Source organism: Cydia amplana, chromosome 3 (genome assembly GCF_948474715.1).
Source record: "Cydia amplana chromosome 3, ilCydAmpl1.1, whole genome shotgun sequence".
NCBI lineage: Eukaryota > Metazoa > Arthropoda > Insecta > Lepidoptera > Tortricidae > Cydia > Cydia amplana.
In genome coordinates, this window is record NC_086071.1 from 15,328,681 (window position 1) to 15,349,319 (window position 20,639).

The 20,639-nt window shown below is 38.1% G+C and overlaps 1 protein-coding gene across 2 annotated transcripts in view; it reads left to right on the forward strand.

Annotated features, from left to right (window-relative positions):
- The first annotated feature begins 451 nt into the window (after window positions 1-451).
- LOC134662779 (glycine receptor subunit alpha-1) overlaps window positions 452-20,639 on the forward strand; it is a 48,701-nt gene continuing 28,513 nt past the window's right edge. The window contains exons 1-2 of one of the 2 annotated variants that reach the window (XM_063519073.1): window positions 452-582; window positions 9,248-9,354. In XM_063519073.1, the coding sequence (XP_063375143.1) occupies window positions 9,257-9,354 (98 nt within the window). In that variant the 5' untranslated portion in view covers window positions 452-582; window positions 9,248-9,256. Of the gene's footprint in view, window positions 583-9,217; window positions 9,355-20,639 lie in introns of those variants that run through there. The other variant, XM_063519074.1, reaches the window with a different exon arrangement.

Below are 20,639 nucleotides of genomic sequence, written 5' to 3' on the forward strand. Positions count from 1 at the left end.
AAATATCTCTCAAACTAATAATAATTTGCAAAGACAAGATCATAAAATAAAGCAATTTGATTTTCACAGGACTATTATTGCTCTCTGCTTATATAAGTAAGGTATTCCATCTGTCCAATATCTTGGTCCAACGTGCATTGCATCTCACACCCTCACTATGCAAAATGTGAGACGCAAATACACATTGGACAGGTGGAATACCACCCTAATATTGTTAAAATCATAGCTATATTTTTAACTTTGTTTTGAAAAAGGTTGGCGACTCCTGTCAAGGCGGGCGGTGGGTGTACTAACACGCAAGGTTTGCAACGGGGTTCAGTTAAAACCACCGTGCGGCCCCAAGCGCGCCTAGCACTTAAAAAAAAAACAGCCTGTGTCGCGTGAGAATAATTATTAACATTTTCAAAAGTGCGTGCTACATAATGGGTTTTTAAATTTTGGTGTCGTCATAAACAATATTCATGTAATGAAAATAATGAGTGATAATGATTTCATTGACATTCCAGTTTTAATTGTGTCTGATATCAAGACATTTTAGTTAAGTGTTGAAGAGGATTGTTCAGTTATGATGATATTGTGCTGGTAAGACAATTTGTTATTTTTTTATACATATTAGTTATAGTCTATAACTTGTAGACTGGAATAGATCGAATAGCATTAATAGCAGATGCTACTGGTGATCGTAGAGCTGGCAGCTTCCTCGCACAAAGAATAAGTATTGCGATACAGCGAGGAAATGCTGCCAGCATTTTTGGCACCATGCCGCAGGGGTATATGGAGTTTTTAGTTATTTATTTTAAGATTAGTTTTACTTATTTTTAGATTTACCTAGTTTTTAGGGTTCCGTACCCAAAGGGTAAAAACGGGACCCTATTACTAAGACTCCGCTGTCCGTCCGTCCGTCCGTCCGTCTGTCACCAGGCTGTATCTCACGAACCGTGATAGCTAGACAGTTGAAATTTTCACAGATGATGTATTTCTGTTGCCGCTATAACAACAAATACTAAAAACAGAATAAAATAAAGATTTAAGTGGGGCTCCCATACAACAAACGTGATTTTTGTACCGAAGTTAAGCAACGTCGGGCGGGGCCAGTACTTGGATGGGTGACCGTTTTTTTTGCTTGTTTTGCTCTATTTTTTGTTGATGGTGCGGAACCCTCCGTGCGCGAGTCCGACTCGCACTTGGCCGGTTTTTAAGTTTTATATGTTAATGTTGTTGTACGTTTACTGAAAATAGCCCGAAAATTAAATATATCATGGGTATTAGCTTAAATTATGTAGTACCTAGTTATTTGTATGTCTGTTTATATGGCACGACATGCAACCTAGAAGAGGAATAGTATTCTAACGTGATAAGTAAGTAGTTATATTTGTTTAGACTGAAACTAGCTACGAGGGGTATTCAAAATATTCTCGGTATGAGAATGAAAACAAACAAGTACGAAAAGTTTGATATTTTTATTTTTCAATATACTCCCCCCCTATGTTCATACACTTAAAAGATCGATCAATTATTTTTTTTAATCCCTCGTAAAAATATTTTTTATCTTTCGTGTAAAAATGCTCCTCCACTGCCGCCTTCAATGCTTCATCGTCAGAAAATTTATTTCCACGCAGATCCTTTTTAAGATTGGGGAGCAAAAAGAAGTCGCTGGGGGCTAAGTCCGGACTATACGGTGGGTGAGTAACAGTTTTAAACCCACGTTCAACAATAGCTGCCTTGGCAATATGAGCAGTATAGACGGGGGCGTTGTCATGCAGAAGCAGAATACCTTTGGTTAACTTTCCTCGCCTCTTTTCTTTAATTACATCCTTTAATTGACGTAGAATGTTAGCGTAGTACTGTCCTGTGATATTTATACCTTTTTCTTTATAATCGATTAGTAATACTCCTTCACAATCCCAAAATATCGTGGCCATGACCTTGCCAGCTGAAGGGATGACCTTCAACTTCTTGGGATGAGCTGAACCCTTAATGTGCCACTGCATGGACTCTTGTTTACTCTCTGGGTCATAATGATGAACCCAGGTTTCATCTCCAGTAACTATTCTTTGCAGCACCTCATCAGGATTTTCACCGCACAGGTCAATAAAATCGGAACAACAAGCTACACGCATGTCTTTTTGAAGCCGAGTCAGCATTCGCGGAACCCATCTTGCACTTACTTTTGACATATTAAGATGGTCATGTATAATATCATGTACGGTACCAATAGAGAGATTGGTTACTTGTGCTATAGATTTTACCTTCACTCGACCATCTTCCAATATAAGTTTTTCCACTTTATCAATATTTTCTTGTGAAGTAGCTACTACAGGCCGGCCAGGTCTAGGGTCATCTTCAATACTCTCCCTTCCGCGTTTAAACTCGCTTGACCACTTTTGAATGGTAGATAAAGAAGGAGCAGACTCACGGTAAACACAATCCATTTCCTCTTTTATGGTTTTTTGATTTTTACCCTGTTTTGTCAAGAATTTTATCACGCATCGATGTTCTAATTTAGTTAACATTGTCAATTCGCACAGGATGTTCATGTTTGTTCAGCAATTGCAGAAAAACAAAAGACTATCTCGGTTCGAATTATACTTTTTTTTAATGTCAATGAATGAACCTTAGCGGCCAGTAACGAAAGAAATTTTAGAAGAGGTCGTAAGATATCAATACCGAGAATATTTTGAACGCCCCTCGTAGGTTACGTACCTACTGATATTGTATGTGTTTACTTGATCACGCGGGTGTTTTGTTTCTCTACACGAACACTAAATACAAGATGGTACCTCCATTATTAATCGCTAAAAGCAGGAGAGAGATGGCAAAGGTGGTCGCCGACGTCCGTTAGGGCATGGCAAATAAAGAAGGAGACCTCCATTATTAAGTCTGTAGAAAGATTTTCGTCTGTACTCTCTTCTGCTTAATAATACGGCATGTTGTGCGGTTTCGATTTGGTTACATAAATAAAGGTGATATTCGGATAGCGACTGTAGCAGCATTAAGGGGACCTTCGGATGATGACTGCACCGGCATTACTGTTGCGCCATTTCTCCAGTGAAGTTGATACGGGCGCTGTAACTTCCTCGATAAAATGAGTGACGTTCGTAACCGCATTACTGCCGTGATCAGTACCTACGGCTACCATCAGTTTGTCACTGACATTAAACGTCATCGAGAACGTTATTTACTTTCTATACATCTCGCTAGTACTCGCATATTAGTGCAAACGAGATGTATAGAAAGTAAATTACGTTCTCGACGGCGTTTATGTCAGCGCCAAACTGATGGTAGCCGTACAGAACGTTAAATCCGTTGTGTCATTTTATTAAAGAAATTGACAGATGACAGCGCCCTCGTGCAGCTGCAGTTGATATGTATACGAATGTGACCTTAAGGTGGTCCATAGAAGCTCAAGAAGTGTAGGAAAATATTGTTCGATCAATAAACTTTTTAAAGTATAATATTTAAAACATTCGCGTTTTGAACACATATTAACTTACATTTATAGACCGGTCTATCGCGATATAAATAAATAAAAAATCGCGATAGACCCGTCTATTGTCCTAAAGATCAATCGTGCCAATTTTCATACCTTTAACACCATTTGCAACGTTTTTTTGGCCAATCACCAAGACTATACTTACAATGTGACAGAACATTTCTTGTAACGAAATTTATTATCTCTCGGACAACGGGACACAATAATTCAAAAATTTGTGACCCACCCATTAAATTTCTCTTCTTCTTTAATCCTTTTTAACCCAATAGTTATAGTGTACCTATAGGTTCTACAGGGATCGGATACCGGTATTTTTTTTTATGGTAACGAAAACGGTATTTTTTCGTTTTTTGCTAATTATTTCATCTCTAATTGGGCAATCTAATAACACGTCGTCACCTAAAACGCAACATACATTTCGAGCAGGTATAAAATAATTAGAAAAATATGTCTATTTCGAAGTATTTGCAAAAAACCGGTTCCGATCCCTTCCAACCATCCTGGCCACGACAATGCTTATGCATCCGGGAAACAATTGAGTTCAACTGGACAATTGGCGTGCCACCTAGACCCGCGTAATTCATTCGCGACGCGAAATTACTGACGTATGCGCATTCCATCTTGATCTAGCTGGATAAAGCCGAAAACCATAGACTAGGAATCCTCTAGACGGAGATTAGAGCAATTATTTTATGAAATCGATGCTGCCAAAAATACTGGGGTGCGCGGGACGAGGTGAGCGAGGCCCGTGCCGTGATTGGTCCGTTCAAAGACACGTCACACAAAGACACTTTGACTCGAAAATTTAGTAAAACTACCGTATATTTGTGGCAGAGGGCGTAGCGCTACTATGCTCAGTCTAGAGGATGTCTTGTCTGTGCCGAAAACACACCGCGGTTAACCTATGTGATAAGCAAGAAGCAACACAGTGACGACAGTGACTATAAAGGTGTCATTCGGATGACAACAGCAGCTGTAATATTGTTGTAACTTTACTGCTGCGGCGTTGACACGAGCAGGTCACCGTTTTCTATAATAAAGTAAATGACGGATTGAACATTCTATAATCGCTACGCTAAGTAATGTGCAAGGCTCGGAAAAACGCCCGTCATTTTGAAAACAAATCATAATTTAGGATCCATTTACCAGTCGAAAATGTTCGTTTACGGTTTACGGATGTCATTAAGGCATATTTAACGTTGGCATTGGTATAATATATACTTAAAGAAGTCTGTGTTGTACGGAACAGGGTAATGTTTTCAAAATGACGGGCGTTTTTCCGAGCCTTGGTAATGTGGCAACGACAGCAACGCAATTTTTTTTCTTTTTTTTTTAATTTATTTAGGCAACAAACAGTCATTTACAAAAATAATGTAATAATACGCGATGTGTTCATATAATACGCGATGTTATTTATCAAGCGAATTGACAGTGACAACGCCGCAGTAACGTTGCAGCAGTAACGCTGCTGCAGTCGCCATCAGAATACCTAAATACAACTTACCACGGATATGATTCTAGGAAACGATTCTTACGCTTAGAATGGAAAATGGAAATAATAAGAAGAAGGAGCGAAGGTTATGCTAATTTGCTAACAATACTACCTAATCCAATGGACCTACCTACCTACAGTGAAATAAAAACGTCTACGCCCTTATCTATGGGCGTAGACATGCAACATACTTTTTTAGGGTTCCGTACCCAAAGGGTAAAAACGGGACCCTATTACTAAGACTCCGCTGGCCGTCCGTCCGTCCGTCCGTCCGTCCGTCCGTCTGTCACCAAGCTGTATCTCACGAACCGTGATAGCTAGACAGTTGAAATCTTCACAGATGATGTATTTCTGTTGCCGCTATAACAACAAATACTAAAAACAAAGATTTAAGTGGGGCTCCCATACAACAAACGTGATTTTTGACTGAAGTTAAGCAACGTCGGGCGGAGTTAGTACTTGGATGGGTGACCGTTTTTTTCCTTGTTTTTTTGCTTGTTTTGCTCTATTTTTTGTTGATGGTGCGGAATCCTCCGTGCGCGAGTCCGACTCGCACTTGGCCGGTTTTTTTTCTGTGAACATACATACCTACAAATACAGTTTACGCAAATTGTCAAACGATATTGCCACGCGATACTCGTCTCATGGGATCCCCTCGACTCTAACCAAGACTTACCTACATATAAAAATGTTACGTAACCCTTTTGAATAAAGTTAATTTCACGTTGACAGTATTTTTTGTTCGTTAAGCAGCTCATGTGGTAATTGGAATCGAATTTTACTTGTCTGAATTATGTCAGTTCCAGTGAATTACTAATTGGGTGATTTGGGTACATCAATTTCAATTCGCAAACAGGCATTGTTAAGTTGGGTCTGAATATCTGAAATTAAATTTTAATTAATATACCCGTGAAAATTGCTTGAATTTCTGATTTACCCTTTTGTCTATACATGACACATAACAGAATTAATGCCCATCCCGCATGTAAGTACATATAATTATACATATATGTAGGTATACACAGAAAATGGGACAGTACAAGTTAAAGCGATATTCAAAGATAAAGTAAAAAAAAATAGTTTATCTTTGAATATCGCTGAAGACGGCTGCACTGCTGCTGATACGCGGCAAGCTATTATGTGTTGGAATGAGACACCACGATCCAACCTTTAGCTCACACTCATGCCAATAGGCCGCCTGCCGTAGACGCTGTCAAAACCCCTGTAGTCGTAGCAACGTAAGAATAGAATATACGCTGAAGGGGCCCACAGATTACCAGTTCCCAGGACGTTATCGGCCTGTCAGTTGTTCGGAACTTTCACCTTTTGCGTTTAACTGACAGGCCGATATCGTCCGGCGGACTGGTAATCAGTGAACACCTTTATACTGTCAAACGGCGTAGGTATTTCCTGCATAAACATGGTGTAGCAAAAATACTGAGGATCGGGCATATTCGGTATAGTGTTCTATTTAGAACAAAAGTAGAAGAAATAAAATTAAACTTTGTATGGAGGGCTGGCCGACTTGAACGACAAAAATCACAGAAAAAAAACAACGGGTTGCACTCCGGAAGTGCCGACAGAAGTGAAAACTCAATGACTAGTCCAAAATGTCTGCAGCACTATGTATAATTGACCCATCCTCCTTTCTATTGAAAAAAATTTAGTTCCGAAATTGCTGGCCAGTGAGCTTTAATTTGTAGCGTTAATTGTTTAAAATTCGAATAGAAATTGTCAAGTTACCTTGCAGGCCTCGCATCTAAATATATTTTGGTCATGATATTTTTAGTTTTATTCACCAGTACTAGAGTTCACTTTTATTAGCGATTTCATCAAGATGTAGCTTTATTGAATTATATTTATAAAGTTAGAATGTAACTGTGAGATCCTCGTATTTCAGCCCGTACAAGATTAGAACCTTTTTCATGTAATGTCATTGAGTTTTTCTTTATCGATTTAAATGCCATCTAAATGAGTGGCCATCTAAACCTTACGGTCACGTTACGCTGTCTCGAGTTTATCATTTTTTCCCCACCTCAAAGAGTGACCAGTGCCGCTAAAGAAGTTTTCACTTCAAAAATCAATTGCGAGTCAAAAAAAAATTCTTCTACTTTTTTTCAAATCAACTCGTTATTGAATTTGCCCTTAAACGGATCCCCACAATTTTTGTTAGATTCTGTAGGTATATACTTAAGTGTACATACCTGTCATAATCAATTCCTACGTTACTCCGACTATAACGGGTAGCTGCTGTACGTTAGCTTATAAATAAGTAATCTACATTGATTACTTTCAATCGATGCGCTGCCCTACTGACCGTCCTCAGCGTAGAGACGCGATTTAGCATTTTTGAACAGCCAGCCTATTATGGATAGCTTTATCCATCTTTATCCACGTGATAAAATAACTGTCACTGTTTAACACCGTGGGAAAGAAAGTGACGGACACCGTTTTATCACGCTGTCACGTAGACAAGAACGACCATCATATCCGTACAGGTCATGATATCGATATATGTAGCTTAGGTACGTGATACATATCAGTCCTATCACAGATTCCCTAGTCAAATAAAATGTCAAGCCATGTTTCATATAATATTATACCTTTAAAGGCTTGTGCACACCGGCTGCGTGTGCGTGACGTGCACGTGCGCGTGCAGCGTTGTAGTACTTGTAGTATACAGATCCTTATGAGAGACGGCACACCGCTTGCGTGACGTGTGCGGCTCCAAGATTTTAGCGCACGCGTACGTGCACGTCACGCACACGCAAGCCGGTGTGCACAGGCCTTAAACGAGCATTTCTTGTATAAGTATGTAAGTAACTGAACGAAAAGCAATTACTCAAACCCGTTAATGTTTAGGTCATACTAAGTAACTTTTACTATGGGAGCAACCCCGAAATCGCGAAAAAAAAATTGACTCTCTCATAGGAAATTTCAACATCAGACCAGCAAAATTAAACTGCCAATTTTTTTCCGCGTTTTCGGGGTTGGTCCATTAGTAAATAGTACATTATTGTCGAGGTTCGGAAGTAGCTACTTGCTGGCTGAGGATTCGTTTTAAACGGACGACCTTGGGAGTTCAGCTAAAGGTGCTTGCGACTATGACCATGTATGTATGTACATATGTAAACCTCTTCACGTGAATACAGATCTTTGCCTAAAATACCTAGATACTTTTCGTCGGAATTACTACGAAAATACTATTATTACTAAAGGTTACGTCTATAAATTCAGCAGTTATACGTCCACCGTCGCGTGTGCTTACGTAATCGAGAATTTTGTTGTAAAATTATTCAGCGCAGTTAAGTTTTATCGAAGCCTTGAACTGTGTTTTGGTAAGATTATCTAAAACTAAGCTTTCTGTTAGGTAACTGAACCAGGTAACGGAATACTTAAAAATGTTAATGGTAACTAAACAGTGTGTGGGAACCTGAAAGGAAATAGTTCTTTGACGTACGCATAGTAAATGCTGACGATGACGCTTCCTCTTACAGCAATCTCAACTGGTAAAAAACTGCACAGAGACACAGCCGAGAGAAACATCTAAATACGCCAGAGCCACAGAGGACCTAAGAGCCACCTTTACACCACTAGTCATTTCATTCGACGGAGCACTAGGGACTGAATACAATAGTTTCTTAAAGAAAACAGCATCAAGATTAAATGATAAATGGGGAAAGGAATATTCACAAATAATTTTCTGGCTGACAGTTAAAGTCATAATATCTGTAATACTCGTAAGAGCTATCTCCATAAGAGTCAGAAGTTCGAGACGACACTGTATCAAAGCGTTTGAATGCGAAGACGGAGCAGGGAATACTGTACTGAAAATTATACTGAAGATTCCTCAAGTAATATATATGTACAAGTACATAATATATATATTTTTATGTTACTTTAATGTCTCCTCCATGTATAATTGTTTACGTCGAAATGGATATTTATTGTCTACACTTTAAATGGTAGAACAATGATTAGACTTCAAATATTTCGTAAATGTTGCGACCTAAACGCGTACGCGCCATGAATTTTACGGCGCTTTTGACGTTTTGCTCGCGCGGTACATGTTGTGATTGCGACCTAATTGCGACAATTTCATTGTTTGGTATGGCTTCTCTATAGTACTATAGTAATAGTACTATAAATGATGATGATGATGATGATAGTAATAGTAACTCAATGATGCATGTGAAGATCTTACGTGCGTTCAGCACATAGACCTGTCATGTGAAATTACTGTAAGTCTCCATTTTTTTCAGATACCTTGTATGAGGACACCATTGGAATGTCCTCCACTACGCAACCGACCCTCGAGCCTCAAAATGAGACCAGTTTTTTGGCAAACCACAGTATTTTTTTTGATATGGTAAGAAATACTCGTACTGCCTTTTTTGTTCCATTACAAAATTCCCTGCGGGTGCCTATGTTTTGTTTTTGTGTCTACTTTGTCTTGAACTTGGGTCACTTAGTAAATTTAACTAAGTAGGGTAGAACCTGGACGCTAAGGGCAATGTTGAAGTATACATATTTAAAAAAAAATTACGAACTTTACTAGTCTCTATTTAATTTACTTAATTACCTACATATTTAATTACCAGAGGTCGGCGGGGGTGAGCAATTTTCCCTATGATACGACGTAAGGCATGTCAAATTATAAGGTAAATAGCTCTCCTCGCCGACCTCTGTTAATTACATATTTTTGTGTCCGCTTTAACTTAAACTTGGGTTAAATTTAACTAAGTAAAAAACCGTAATCTACTCGTATTATGTTTTAAATATTTATTTTGATAAATCAAAATTGTACTTATTTTAGCCTGATTTGAATTATGGGTGACTAGAATAAATAAATTTAATATCTAAAATCCTGATCGTATAATATGTTTTACTCATAAGAAAAAAATAGCCGTAATGCTAATGGCCTAACATCAATCCGAAAACACCTTCACAGTCAGCTAAAAACGACTTTACAAATTAGATGTGAAGCCGTGTCCAGACGAGACAATTTTTCACCAATCTGATGAAATTGTCCAATCAAATCAGGCCGTGCGTATGCAAACGATTATGACCAATGTCAATTAATCAATACATATTATAAAACAAAGTCTCCTGCCGCGTCTATCTGTCTGTATGTTCGCGATAAACTCAACTACTGTACTGATTTTCATGCGTTTTTCACATATTAATAAAGTGATTCTTGAGGAAGGTTTTGGTGTATAATTTGTAAAGGTTTTGTGTAAATTCGTTGAACTACCCGTGCGAAGCCGGGGCGGGTCGCTAGTTACCGATAAAATGGAGGTGCGGACCTCTGCGGACGCAAGAATACCAATTTGTGAGTCCAATATTCGGGTTTGATGGCAATTTTTTAATTTAGATCGCTCAAATATCACTATGAAACTAAAATTGGTGAATAAATTGGAGATTGACGCCAATTTCTTTTCTGATCAAATCGGTCGATTTGATCGTCCCGTCTGGCCTGCGCTTGAGATAGCGCGTAAAGTTCATGGGTCGCCTAAACTTTTACTGTCCGAAACACCTATCGCATTAATTTCCTAACTTGACTTACGTTACGGCTAAGTCCTCACCTTGAACCCTGTTTGATAAATAGGGTATACTGGTCATTTATCTTGTGTTCAAACCATTGATTCACTACAATTACGTTTAAAAGGAAAATAGACCTTTCCATTGAATTTCGTTTGTGAGAATACAATACAATTATCCTTTATTGCTCACCAATATGAAAAAGAACCAATACCTATACAAATGAGAATGTAATAAGAGGCTTTTTATAAAACACGTTAACTACATTACGTTTTGGCAGTTTTTATTAGGGTTCCGTAGCCAAATGGCAAAAAACGGAACCCTTATAGATTCGTCATGTCTGTCTGTCTGTCTGTCTGTCCGTCCGTATGTCACAGCCACTTTTCTCCGAAACTATAAGAACTATAACTGTTGAAACTTGGTAAGTAGATGTATTCTGTGAACTGAAACTCAATTTTTTTTTTTCATCAAACCCATACGTGTGGGGTATCTATGTGGGGGATAGGTCTTCAAAAATGATATTGAGGTTTCTAATATATTTTTTTTCTAAACTGAATAGTTTGCGCGAGAGACACTTCCAAAGTGGTAAAATGTGTGTCCCCCCCCTGTAACTTCTTAAATAAGAGAATGATAAAACTAAAAAAAATATATGATGTACATTACCATGTAAACTTCCACCGAAAATTGGTTTGAACGAGATCTAGTAAGTAGTTTTTTTTTAATACGTCATAAATCGCCTAAATACGGAACCCTTCATGGGCGAGTCCGACTCGCACTTGGCCGCTTTTTACATGAGGATTTAGTACACACGTGGTAAATAGGACTTACTTATTAAAGTGTCATTTTATGGAACTATGTAAACAAAAGTCACTAGTAAATTCATCATTCAGAGACAAATTCAATAGTTAGCAAGTTCCATAGAATGACACTTTACGAAAACATTACGTTCTTTTTAGAAAAAAATGTCCCAAAGTTTTATTTTCTTTTGTGTTATCACAATTCTATAAACGTTGTATGGCGGTACCATTAAGAGGCAACAGGAGTGGTCATTTCTCCATACAAACGTACTCGACTGTTCCTCCGTGGGTTTTGAAGCTAGAGCAATGATTTTCAACACCGATTAATATTATCAATATCTGTGTCGGACCGTTTTGCTTTTTTGATATTTTTGTGTTTTAAGGCGCTAGAGTCCTTCAGAAATGGCCAAAATGGCCTAATTGACTATGCCGAAATGAAAAATGAAAAAATGAAAAATGTTTATATACGGTCCGACACAGATAATTTCATAATCATTTAGATTTCCAAATTTGGTTACGATTGGTTAAGTTTTGGAGGAGGAAACAGTGGAGTACGAAACCTCGATTTTTGAGATTTTTACGCAGGATTTTTCACCTTGCCCTTATCGCACTAGTTTTATGAGCCGCGTCGTTAGCGAGACGGTATATTTGCATAAAATACTGTTTCGTCTTAAGCAAAGTTTCAAAAATGTATGGAAGTTTTAGCTCTTTTTAGCCCGCTGGGATTGAATGAGCTCGCGGTTCGGAAATTTTCACTTATAAAAAAGAGTACTTTTTTTAGCTTTGCTCCTTTCTTTTCATTGCAATGGTTAATGTTGTAATGTTTATTAGGACACAAACGGTACATATTTCTTAAACCTACTGTCTATCTATACTATAAAAATCATAAACCAATATTAGTTGCCAGGTTGCCACCAATCACGTAATATCACTTCATTTCTCCTACTCCGCCAATAATAATGTCCGATATTAGCTGGCAAGCATAATGGCCTTTAACGTACCAACCGTGTCCCATAAATAAAATTAATTACATCCTGAAACAGCACAACTATTTGCGGTTTATTCTAACGGCACAGTTTACCCGTTGTTCCGAGTGTTAAATGCGATGCTACAAATCGTCGCGATTCTTAAGGCAATTGAAATCGAAAATCGAAGTTCGCAAATTGCAGGCATTTTTCTCTGTCACTCTAATTACGCCTTCATGTAAATAAAAGAGAAAGATACCCGCAATCAGCAATTTTCGTTTTTCGCGGCATCCCCTCAGACTCCCGCACCAGCGTTACTGATGCAAAAATCCGTACATCTACATTGATTTTGAAATTTGCAACAGCAATGCATGCCTACCTACGGTTATGTAGCAAGGTCGTGCTGCAATACTACAGCAATAACGCTGGCGCAGTCTGAATCCGAATGTTACCTTCACTACCCAAGGGAAGAATATCTATATACTCAGTGACAGTCAGGCTGCACTCAAAGCGCTTGAAGCGCCCAGAGTGGACTCTAGACTGGTATATAATGGCGTCCAAGCTCTGAACCAGCTTGGAAGGCAAAACAGAGTGCAACTGGTATGGATCCCAGGGCACGAGGGATTCATAGGCAATGAAAATGCAGATGAACTTGCCAGAACCGGATCTGTAAATAATGTTATAAGTCCGGAACCATTCGTGGGGCTCTCACAGGGAACTATCACAGCGGCTATTAAAGACCATACCAAGACCAAACATCAGGAAGAATGGGACAGTCTGACGGGTCTAAAGCATGCAAAGCTCTTTATGCAAGTAGTAGACTCCGGCTGGAGCAAAAAGCTTTGGAAACTTAGCAAAAGACAACTCCAAATCATAACGGGGGTGTTTACTGCCCATTGCGGGGTCAAAGGAATTCTGGCCAAGATGGGACACTCTGACAACACCGATTGTCGTATCTGTGGCGAAGAGGAAGAGACAGTGAAGCACTTAATGTGTGAATGTCATGAACCCTGAGCGTAATGAGGGATTCAAGTGTTAACGCCCAAGACGAAATAATTTTGATACCGTGTGACACATACTGCTTTTCACATCAACTATGCGGAAAATAAAAAAATCTTAGTGTTGACACAATCTGATACTTAAAAAGATTATTTAAGCTAAAAAAATAATGTGCAAAAAAATGTAAAAATAGTGTGCTTGAACAGAAAAGTGCCACTTTGATCCCTCCTAGCAGGGAGGAAAGTCCCACTTTGATCCCTCCTAGCAGGGAAGAAAAAGCTCTTTTCTGAATAGGAGGTGTGAAAAGTAAATTACGTTCTCGATAGCGTATATATGTCAGTTTTGACACTGTCAGTGACTCATGGTACGGGCTTTTGAGTCGAGATTAGACATCTCACGTGCAACCAATAGGTGTGAGCTAAATGGCTAATGGGATGACTCTGATTTCATTTCGCCAGCGCCAATATCAACGTATTTCAGCATTCTTTAATACAGCCTGCAATAATATGTTACACAACCCAACTAACATTAGGCGCTAAATATAAGAGGTAAAAGAGATCTATATAACCGTTCGATCGCTCCTTTAGTTCTATTGATGTTCTAAAAATAGGAGTTATACTGGCTATAACCCCGTAATATCCCCGGATTGGGCACAAATTTTAACACCTGAGGTTGCAAAATGGCGCTACAACGGGGTTACAGGTTGAAATAAGAGGTAGAAGAGCGCTATGGTAGTGCTATAATAGCATTGATTAAGTACTTAGGAGTTAAAGGGGTGCCAGATAAGTGACTATTACCTATTTGAGTAGTAGTATGGGGCTATATAAATGATACTTTCAGCTTTAGATGGTATATTGGCATTTCTGGTCAACATTTGGAACACTCAAGAAGGTAAATGCACATTATTTTCCTTTGTCACTATCTTCTTTGGTTGTAGATGTTTACATTTTTGTATTATTGTTCGTAAGCTTACCTTGTGACAGCTTGAAGTGAAATCTAATGGCGGATAAATAAAAGGAAATATTATTATAGTGCATTGGTACCAGCGCTATCTGCAGATTTATGACGGCGAAATTAATTACACTGTCAATTACTATATGTATTATTAACAAAATTTTAAAGGGTCTCTGATCCTGGGTATATTTATCAAAATGTAATAGTTTTTTAATTGTGGTCCACCGTATTTAATTTTCGAAAATTTTTACATTATCCGTGAATTCCGGTTTTAAGTAAAATAATACTAACATTAGGTCAACATTGAGTAAAGCTATGCATTGTTATTCAGTATTTACGTTCTAATTTATAGTTTTTGTTTTGCTCATTGATTCATCAGCCATCTTAACATGGCGCTATAGGCTTAGCTTGTAAGTTGGTCTCGAATAACAGTATAAGTTATATTATGGTACTTGATCTATAATAGCGACTAATGACTTCTCTATTCTACTGTAAGTGATACAAGGAAGTTAAGTGAGTTAGCGATACAAGGAGCTATAAGAGATTTTTTATCGCCTGTTTAGAACCTTAAGTGCGACTACATGATCTATAATAGCGACTAATAACTTCTCTATTCTACTGTAAGTGATACAAGGAAGTTAAGTGAGTTAGCGATACAAGGAGCTATAAGAGACTTTTTATCGCCTGTTTAGAACCTTAAGTGCAAATTGCAGCTGCTTATAACTCATATAGATTCTAAGGTTATAAAATTCACTTTGAGCTATAACACTAGCTGCTTAGCATGCATTATAGCGGTTAAAATAGTTATTGTAGCTCTTAAAGCTATAGCTAAACCCCTTAAACACTTTTATATCACCTCAGCCTGTAGGCTAAGACTATGCAGCTATTGTACCGCCGTTCTATGTCTTAAGGTTATAAAATAGGTGCTAAGTGTCGCCTAATTGTTTGTTGGGAACGAAGGCCGCAGAACTATCTGAGAGGATCTTATTTGTAGAGCCATAAGTATGTGTCACATATTTTTGCGAAGAGTAACATTTTATTGCAGGTGACTGTACTTGTGCCGAGTTTTAATTTTTTGTCGATTTTTTACGTCGTATAAAGTTTGAAGGATAGATAAACTTTCACTGGATAACGAAAACGAACCTAAAGTACTTATTTTCGTAACTTTAGGGATAATTAGGTACCTACATTCATTTTTCGGGACAAGTTTTGATTTCGTATTTATTCCGCTCAGAATAACGAGTTATTTAAACCTGCCAAATATTGTCTATCTAACAAAAAAAACAACGGGTTGCACTCAGGGAGTGCCGGCAGAAGTGAAAACTCAATAACTATTGCAAAATGCACTATGTATTATTGAGGTTAACGCCATCTAGCGTTCGCGTTAATTACTTGAAACCCCTAAGCACACCACTGTTAGTACTCTAGTTATATTAATACCAGTTAGAGCGAAACTCACTAGATGGCATTTAAATCAATAAAGAAAAACTCAATGACATTACATGTAACAGTTTTTCGATCAGGTCACGTGTCCGTCTTACGGTCACGTGACCGTCTTACGCTGTCTCGTTTAACATTTTTTCCCCACCTCAAAAAGTACACAGCGCCGCCGCCGCTAATGCTTTGGTTTCCTCCGATAGCGGTGCCGGCATATAGCGGTCGTCTCCATACAAATACTACGACATCCATATTTAGCCGTATTATTTAGTATGGAGACGGCCGCTATATGACGGCACCGATATCCTAGGAAAACCGATCTTAAAGAAATTTTCACTTCAAAAATAATCGACATCAAAATAAAAATCGGCCTATTTATAATAATTATACCTACAGTAGAAAGCTAGAAAAAATGTGTGAAAAACGCGTGTGCGCCAAAAAAGTGGTTTCCAATCACGTCTCAGATATCTTTCTTGAAAAGATACATATTACTGAAGCACCCCTCCCACGAATTTCATTCAACTTTGAGAAAACAAACTTTAAGTGTCAGTCCACTGCGACAGCTGACAAAATCGTGCTCTGAATATTTACAGAGGCTAGTAAATAAAGAAGACTGTTAAATGTACCCAATACAACGCCGCGCCAATTTTCATTACTTTACTCTGCTTGTACATTTTTTAACCTTCTCTAATAAGAGCTCACAAGATGGCGTCCTTAAATAAAAATATATGGCGGTAATGCTTTTATTGCTCTTTCATAATACTTTTAATTTGTGACCCAAGAACGTCAGATTTTACGTTTAGAAGTCATAAATAGTAAGGTAAACGTACTGGTGCTCGACGCGGTCCCAGTACCTACATGTCATCTTGAAACTTAAGTCATTGTCAATAGAGGTGACAGCAGGGTGCCATCTATTGGGCATTAGCATGTCGAGCACTAGTACGTTTACCTTACTACGTGACCGATTTTTACGCATAAAGCTAAAATAAAATGTTAATAAAAAGCTCCACCTGCAACTAAAACGAGGAAAGCGGGCACCGTGGTGTATGGAGGTTTTCCGTCTTGAGTATCTATTAGTCTATGATATTTAAGAATATTTACCTTTTTGAAATTCCAAGTGGTTATAAAACTTTGTGACAGACCCTGTCATTTGACACCTGAATGTATAAGGGCGCGTGTACACGGTGCCGCCGTCTCGTGTACATAGCGCGAAGGCACAGATTAATAAATAGTGCGAAGGTGCGGCTGCGGCGCGGCGGCGGCGCGGAGGCGGCGCCGTGTACACGCGCCCTAAGGAGAAAATTAGTTATAAAATACGAAGTCGAGCCTGGTTAATGATAATGCCTAAAAAGTTAGTTACATTCTCCATTCATTACCTACCCGCTGCCGTAAAGGTACCGTTCGGATTCAGAATACACCAGCATTACTGCGGCGGTAATGTTGCGCTGCAGTTATGATGCCGACTGCATTGCTGCAGGAAACGTCATTGAGATATTTACATTAAAAACTGCAAATAAGATTTTGGCACTATTTTTGAAGTGAAAACTTCTTTAGCGGCGCTGGGCACTTTTTGAGGTGGGGAAAAAATGATAAACTCGAGACAGCGTAAGGCGATCACGTGACCGTAAGCCCCGTAAGGTGGCCACTCATAATTTAAATGGCATTTAAACCAATAAAGAAAAACTCAATGTTATTTGACATTTAGGTGAGGGTGGGGAGGGTCGATCCCTAGGGGACACTTGGTAAACTTCATTTTTAATCAAACCAAACGAGATACAATTTTTTGCGCTGGTAACACTCATTCATTCGTTCCTAACTTCACGTTCTGTCATGGCACTGTATCGGAAAAGTCAGTGGTTCAAAAATGGCGGACGGTGAAAGATTTTCTGCGTACTATATTCAATTTTCGGTAAGCTTTAACTGGATTTATTTTATAATATGAGATGGAAATGATGTTAGTGAGTGTGCTTATTTTATTTGTTGTTTATTGAAGTGATGATTAACTTGGATTACATTGATATACGCGAACACATGTTTCGAGTACGGCACGTTTTATAATCTTACTATGTATGGGGAGACTTTGTCTTTTTCTTCAGGGGAGATATGATTCCGGGATCATGTCACCCCCAAAGCGATCATACATTGTAATAAATTTTCTTACAAAATGATTCATAGAGCTATCATAAATATTTTCTTTTCTTTAGTAAATCATGCCGCGAAAGTACGACCAGAGAAACACTGATTTAAACTTTCAAGGTTTTTGACTCATTATAGTTTATTAAAACGGAATTTAATGGCGTATAATTCAGTTTTTAATTATACAACCGACTCCGAAAACGGAATTATCCCCGTGGCCTTTGAAAAGACTGACTAAAGTTGACATCAACATTTTACGAACTACCCGTACTTGGTCTTGTTTATCAAGTTAAACGTTTTACACACAGGGGATGTTACTCGGTCGACAAAAAACACTTATAACGATATTTGGTTTTCAACCGGCGATATTTGTTTTTATGGATGAAATGCTATTTCAATGGCTTTCCGACATTATGTACTATAGAACCGACGGTCCATAGAAAGGATTTTAGGATTATGCAGCTCAAACACCGTCCTCGAAACGTGAGCAGTAAATTTCTAAACTTATTTATTATAGTAAACAATAACGACCGTGATGGGTAAAAAATTTAAAATTGCTGTAGGTATTCATAAGAACTTTAAAAAAATTAGCTTGTTACAAGAAATGTTATGTTAATAACTTAGATTTTTGTTTTTTTTTTTTACTTTTTTTTAGTACAAAAATTGATTCCCTATTTTATGTTGTTTTATGGATAATACGAATACATTGTTTTTTTAAAGTATAAGATTATGGATCAATATGTGTTTGATATCTTCATATATACATTTTCTGTAGATAAAGTGAATACATTAATGTAGATACTACCCTCGAAATATGACATTACCACTTAAAATCTTTTTACCAAGTGTCCCCAAATCTGGAAGACTTGATCCCTTCGGCTTAGACATCTGATTACCGGAAATACAACTTCAAAGCATGGAAGATGCAATATATATATGTTTGCTGTGTATTTTACAAATTATAGATGCATTGCTAATAGCAATCCGAGTTATATAATCAATGAGAATCTGGTATGGGGAGACATGGTAAAAATATGTTTACCATGTGTCCCAAGAACCAGGGTCACTTGATCCCCCTAGGATCAAGGCTCCCGACCAGGGGTAAACAAGTCTCCCTTACATAGGGGACACATGGTAAAAGTCAACAGTATGAGTTTTCATTAAATAATGATCTAATTTATTGCACAAATCTGTTCTAATTCAAACTACTAATGAAGAGATAAATTCTGAGTCGTATGGTCTATAAAGTTTTTCAATACTACAAATAGTTAAGAAAATGTATGCTAAAAACAAAAGGGGTGATCAACCCTCCCCAGTTTCCCCTATGTTGCGGACTCCTTTTCAAGATTCTTTACCTACGTTCAAATAATTTGACGTTGTCATGGCAGTATGTAAATAAACATGTCAATGAAAAAGTGTGATCTTATTTGAGAATGATAATAATATATAATAAATAAATAGAATACCTCCGCTAAATGTATGTATCGTGTTACCGGGCGTCGGTAACATATTGAGGTGAGTTTTCACTTCTATCGGCACTCCCGGAGTGCAACCGTTGTTGCTTTTTTGTACACATGGTTCAATTCTCTCCCTGGGCGAGCCTCCTGGAATCACCCTACAATACAATACAACCGGCTGGGATGAAAGGTGGTGGCAACTGTGAATAACCTTGTTGCACGTAACGTAGGGGGTATTATTGTAACACCATGTCATCGTTGCTGTAGAACATTTGGTAGAAATTTTTGAACTAGATTTTTTTTCGAAAATTTATTGTTTCCAATGACACTTTGACATTCCAAATTTCGTCGCGCTTTTGATCGATTAGTATAATTACGTTTATGACGTGGTTTATGGTATGGCATCGCTCGTGTTCCCCACAATACCCACGCGAAGCCATTTTTTATCAAACTAGGCATAAGTATTAACACTGAGAGTGAATCTGACGTCATTTAAAACATTTAGAACGATAAGCTCGTACGAAACGTGGAACGCAGATAGGATTGACGGTATAAGCCGGAACTTGACCAAGTCATCTAAACTCACTCTTGTCATGGGTCCCATTCATTCCCATTGTCTACAATAAGTGGCCTAAAAACATAATTGATGCTCCAAACTTAACTAAAGCAGTGGCTTGAAGCGGATCTGCGTCAGCTTCAAGCCGATAATTGGCAGGAAACGGCGCAGGATCGGGAAAAGTGGTGTGCTCTCATTTCGGGTCACTGAGCCGTAATAGTTAGTTAGATTATATTAATATATCAGCGCAATTTCGTCTGATAATCGTCCAAACCCATCCAGTCATTTTAAATAAGTAGGTACTTTCGTTTTATAAGAGCTGTTACTGTTGATTGTAGCCGTACTTAAAGGGCGTTTTGATAGGCTAAAATTAAATAACAATAAATTAACTTTGGCCGCCCAATAAATGACTAATAAAGTTACAAATTTGGGGTTCTTAATTAAACATAGTACTTACGGAAATATTTCGCCATTATAATTACAAAGCAAACTTACGGCCCAATTCGAACAATGATTATAAGTTGTCACAGTGGTATGAACCGATCTGTCAGTATCAAAAGTGACATTTCTTCAACCAAAAACGTCACTTTTGACACTGACAGATAGGTATCGTATCGCTCTGACATCTTATAAGCATTGTTCGGATTGGGCCGTTAGTCACTACCAATGACTATTGAGAATTTAATAATAGACATCGAAAATTTGCTACCTACAGTTGAAATTCCAGTAATTTGCGGCACGTGTCTGCTTTACCTGCGGTTATTCAAAACTTCATATTTCTTGCAACAACATTGAATAATTTGAGTTCTAAA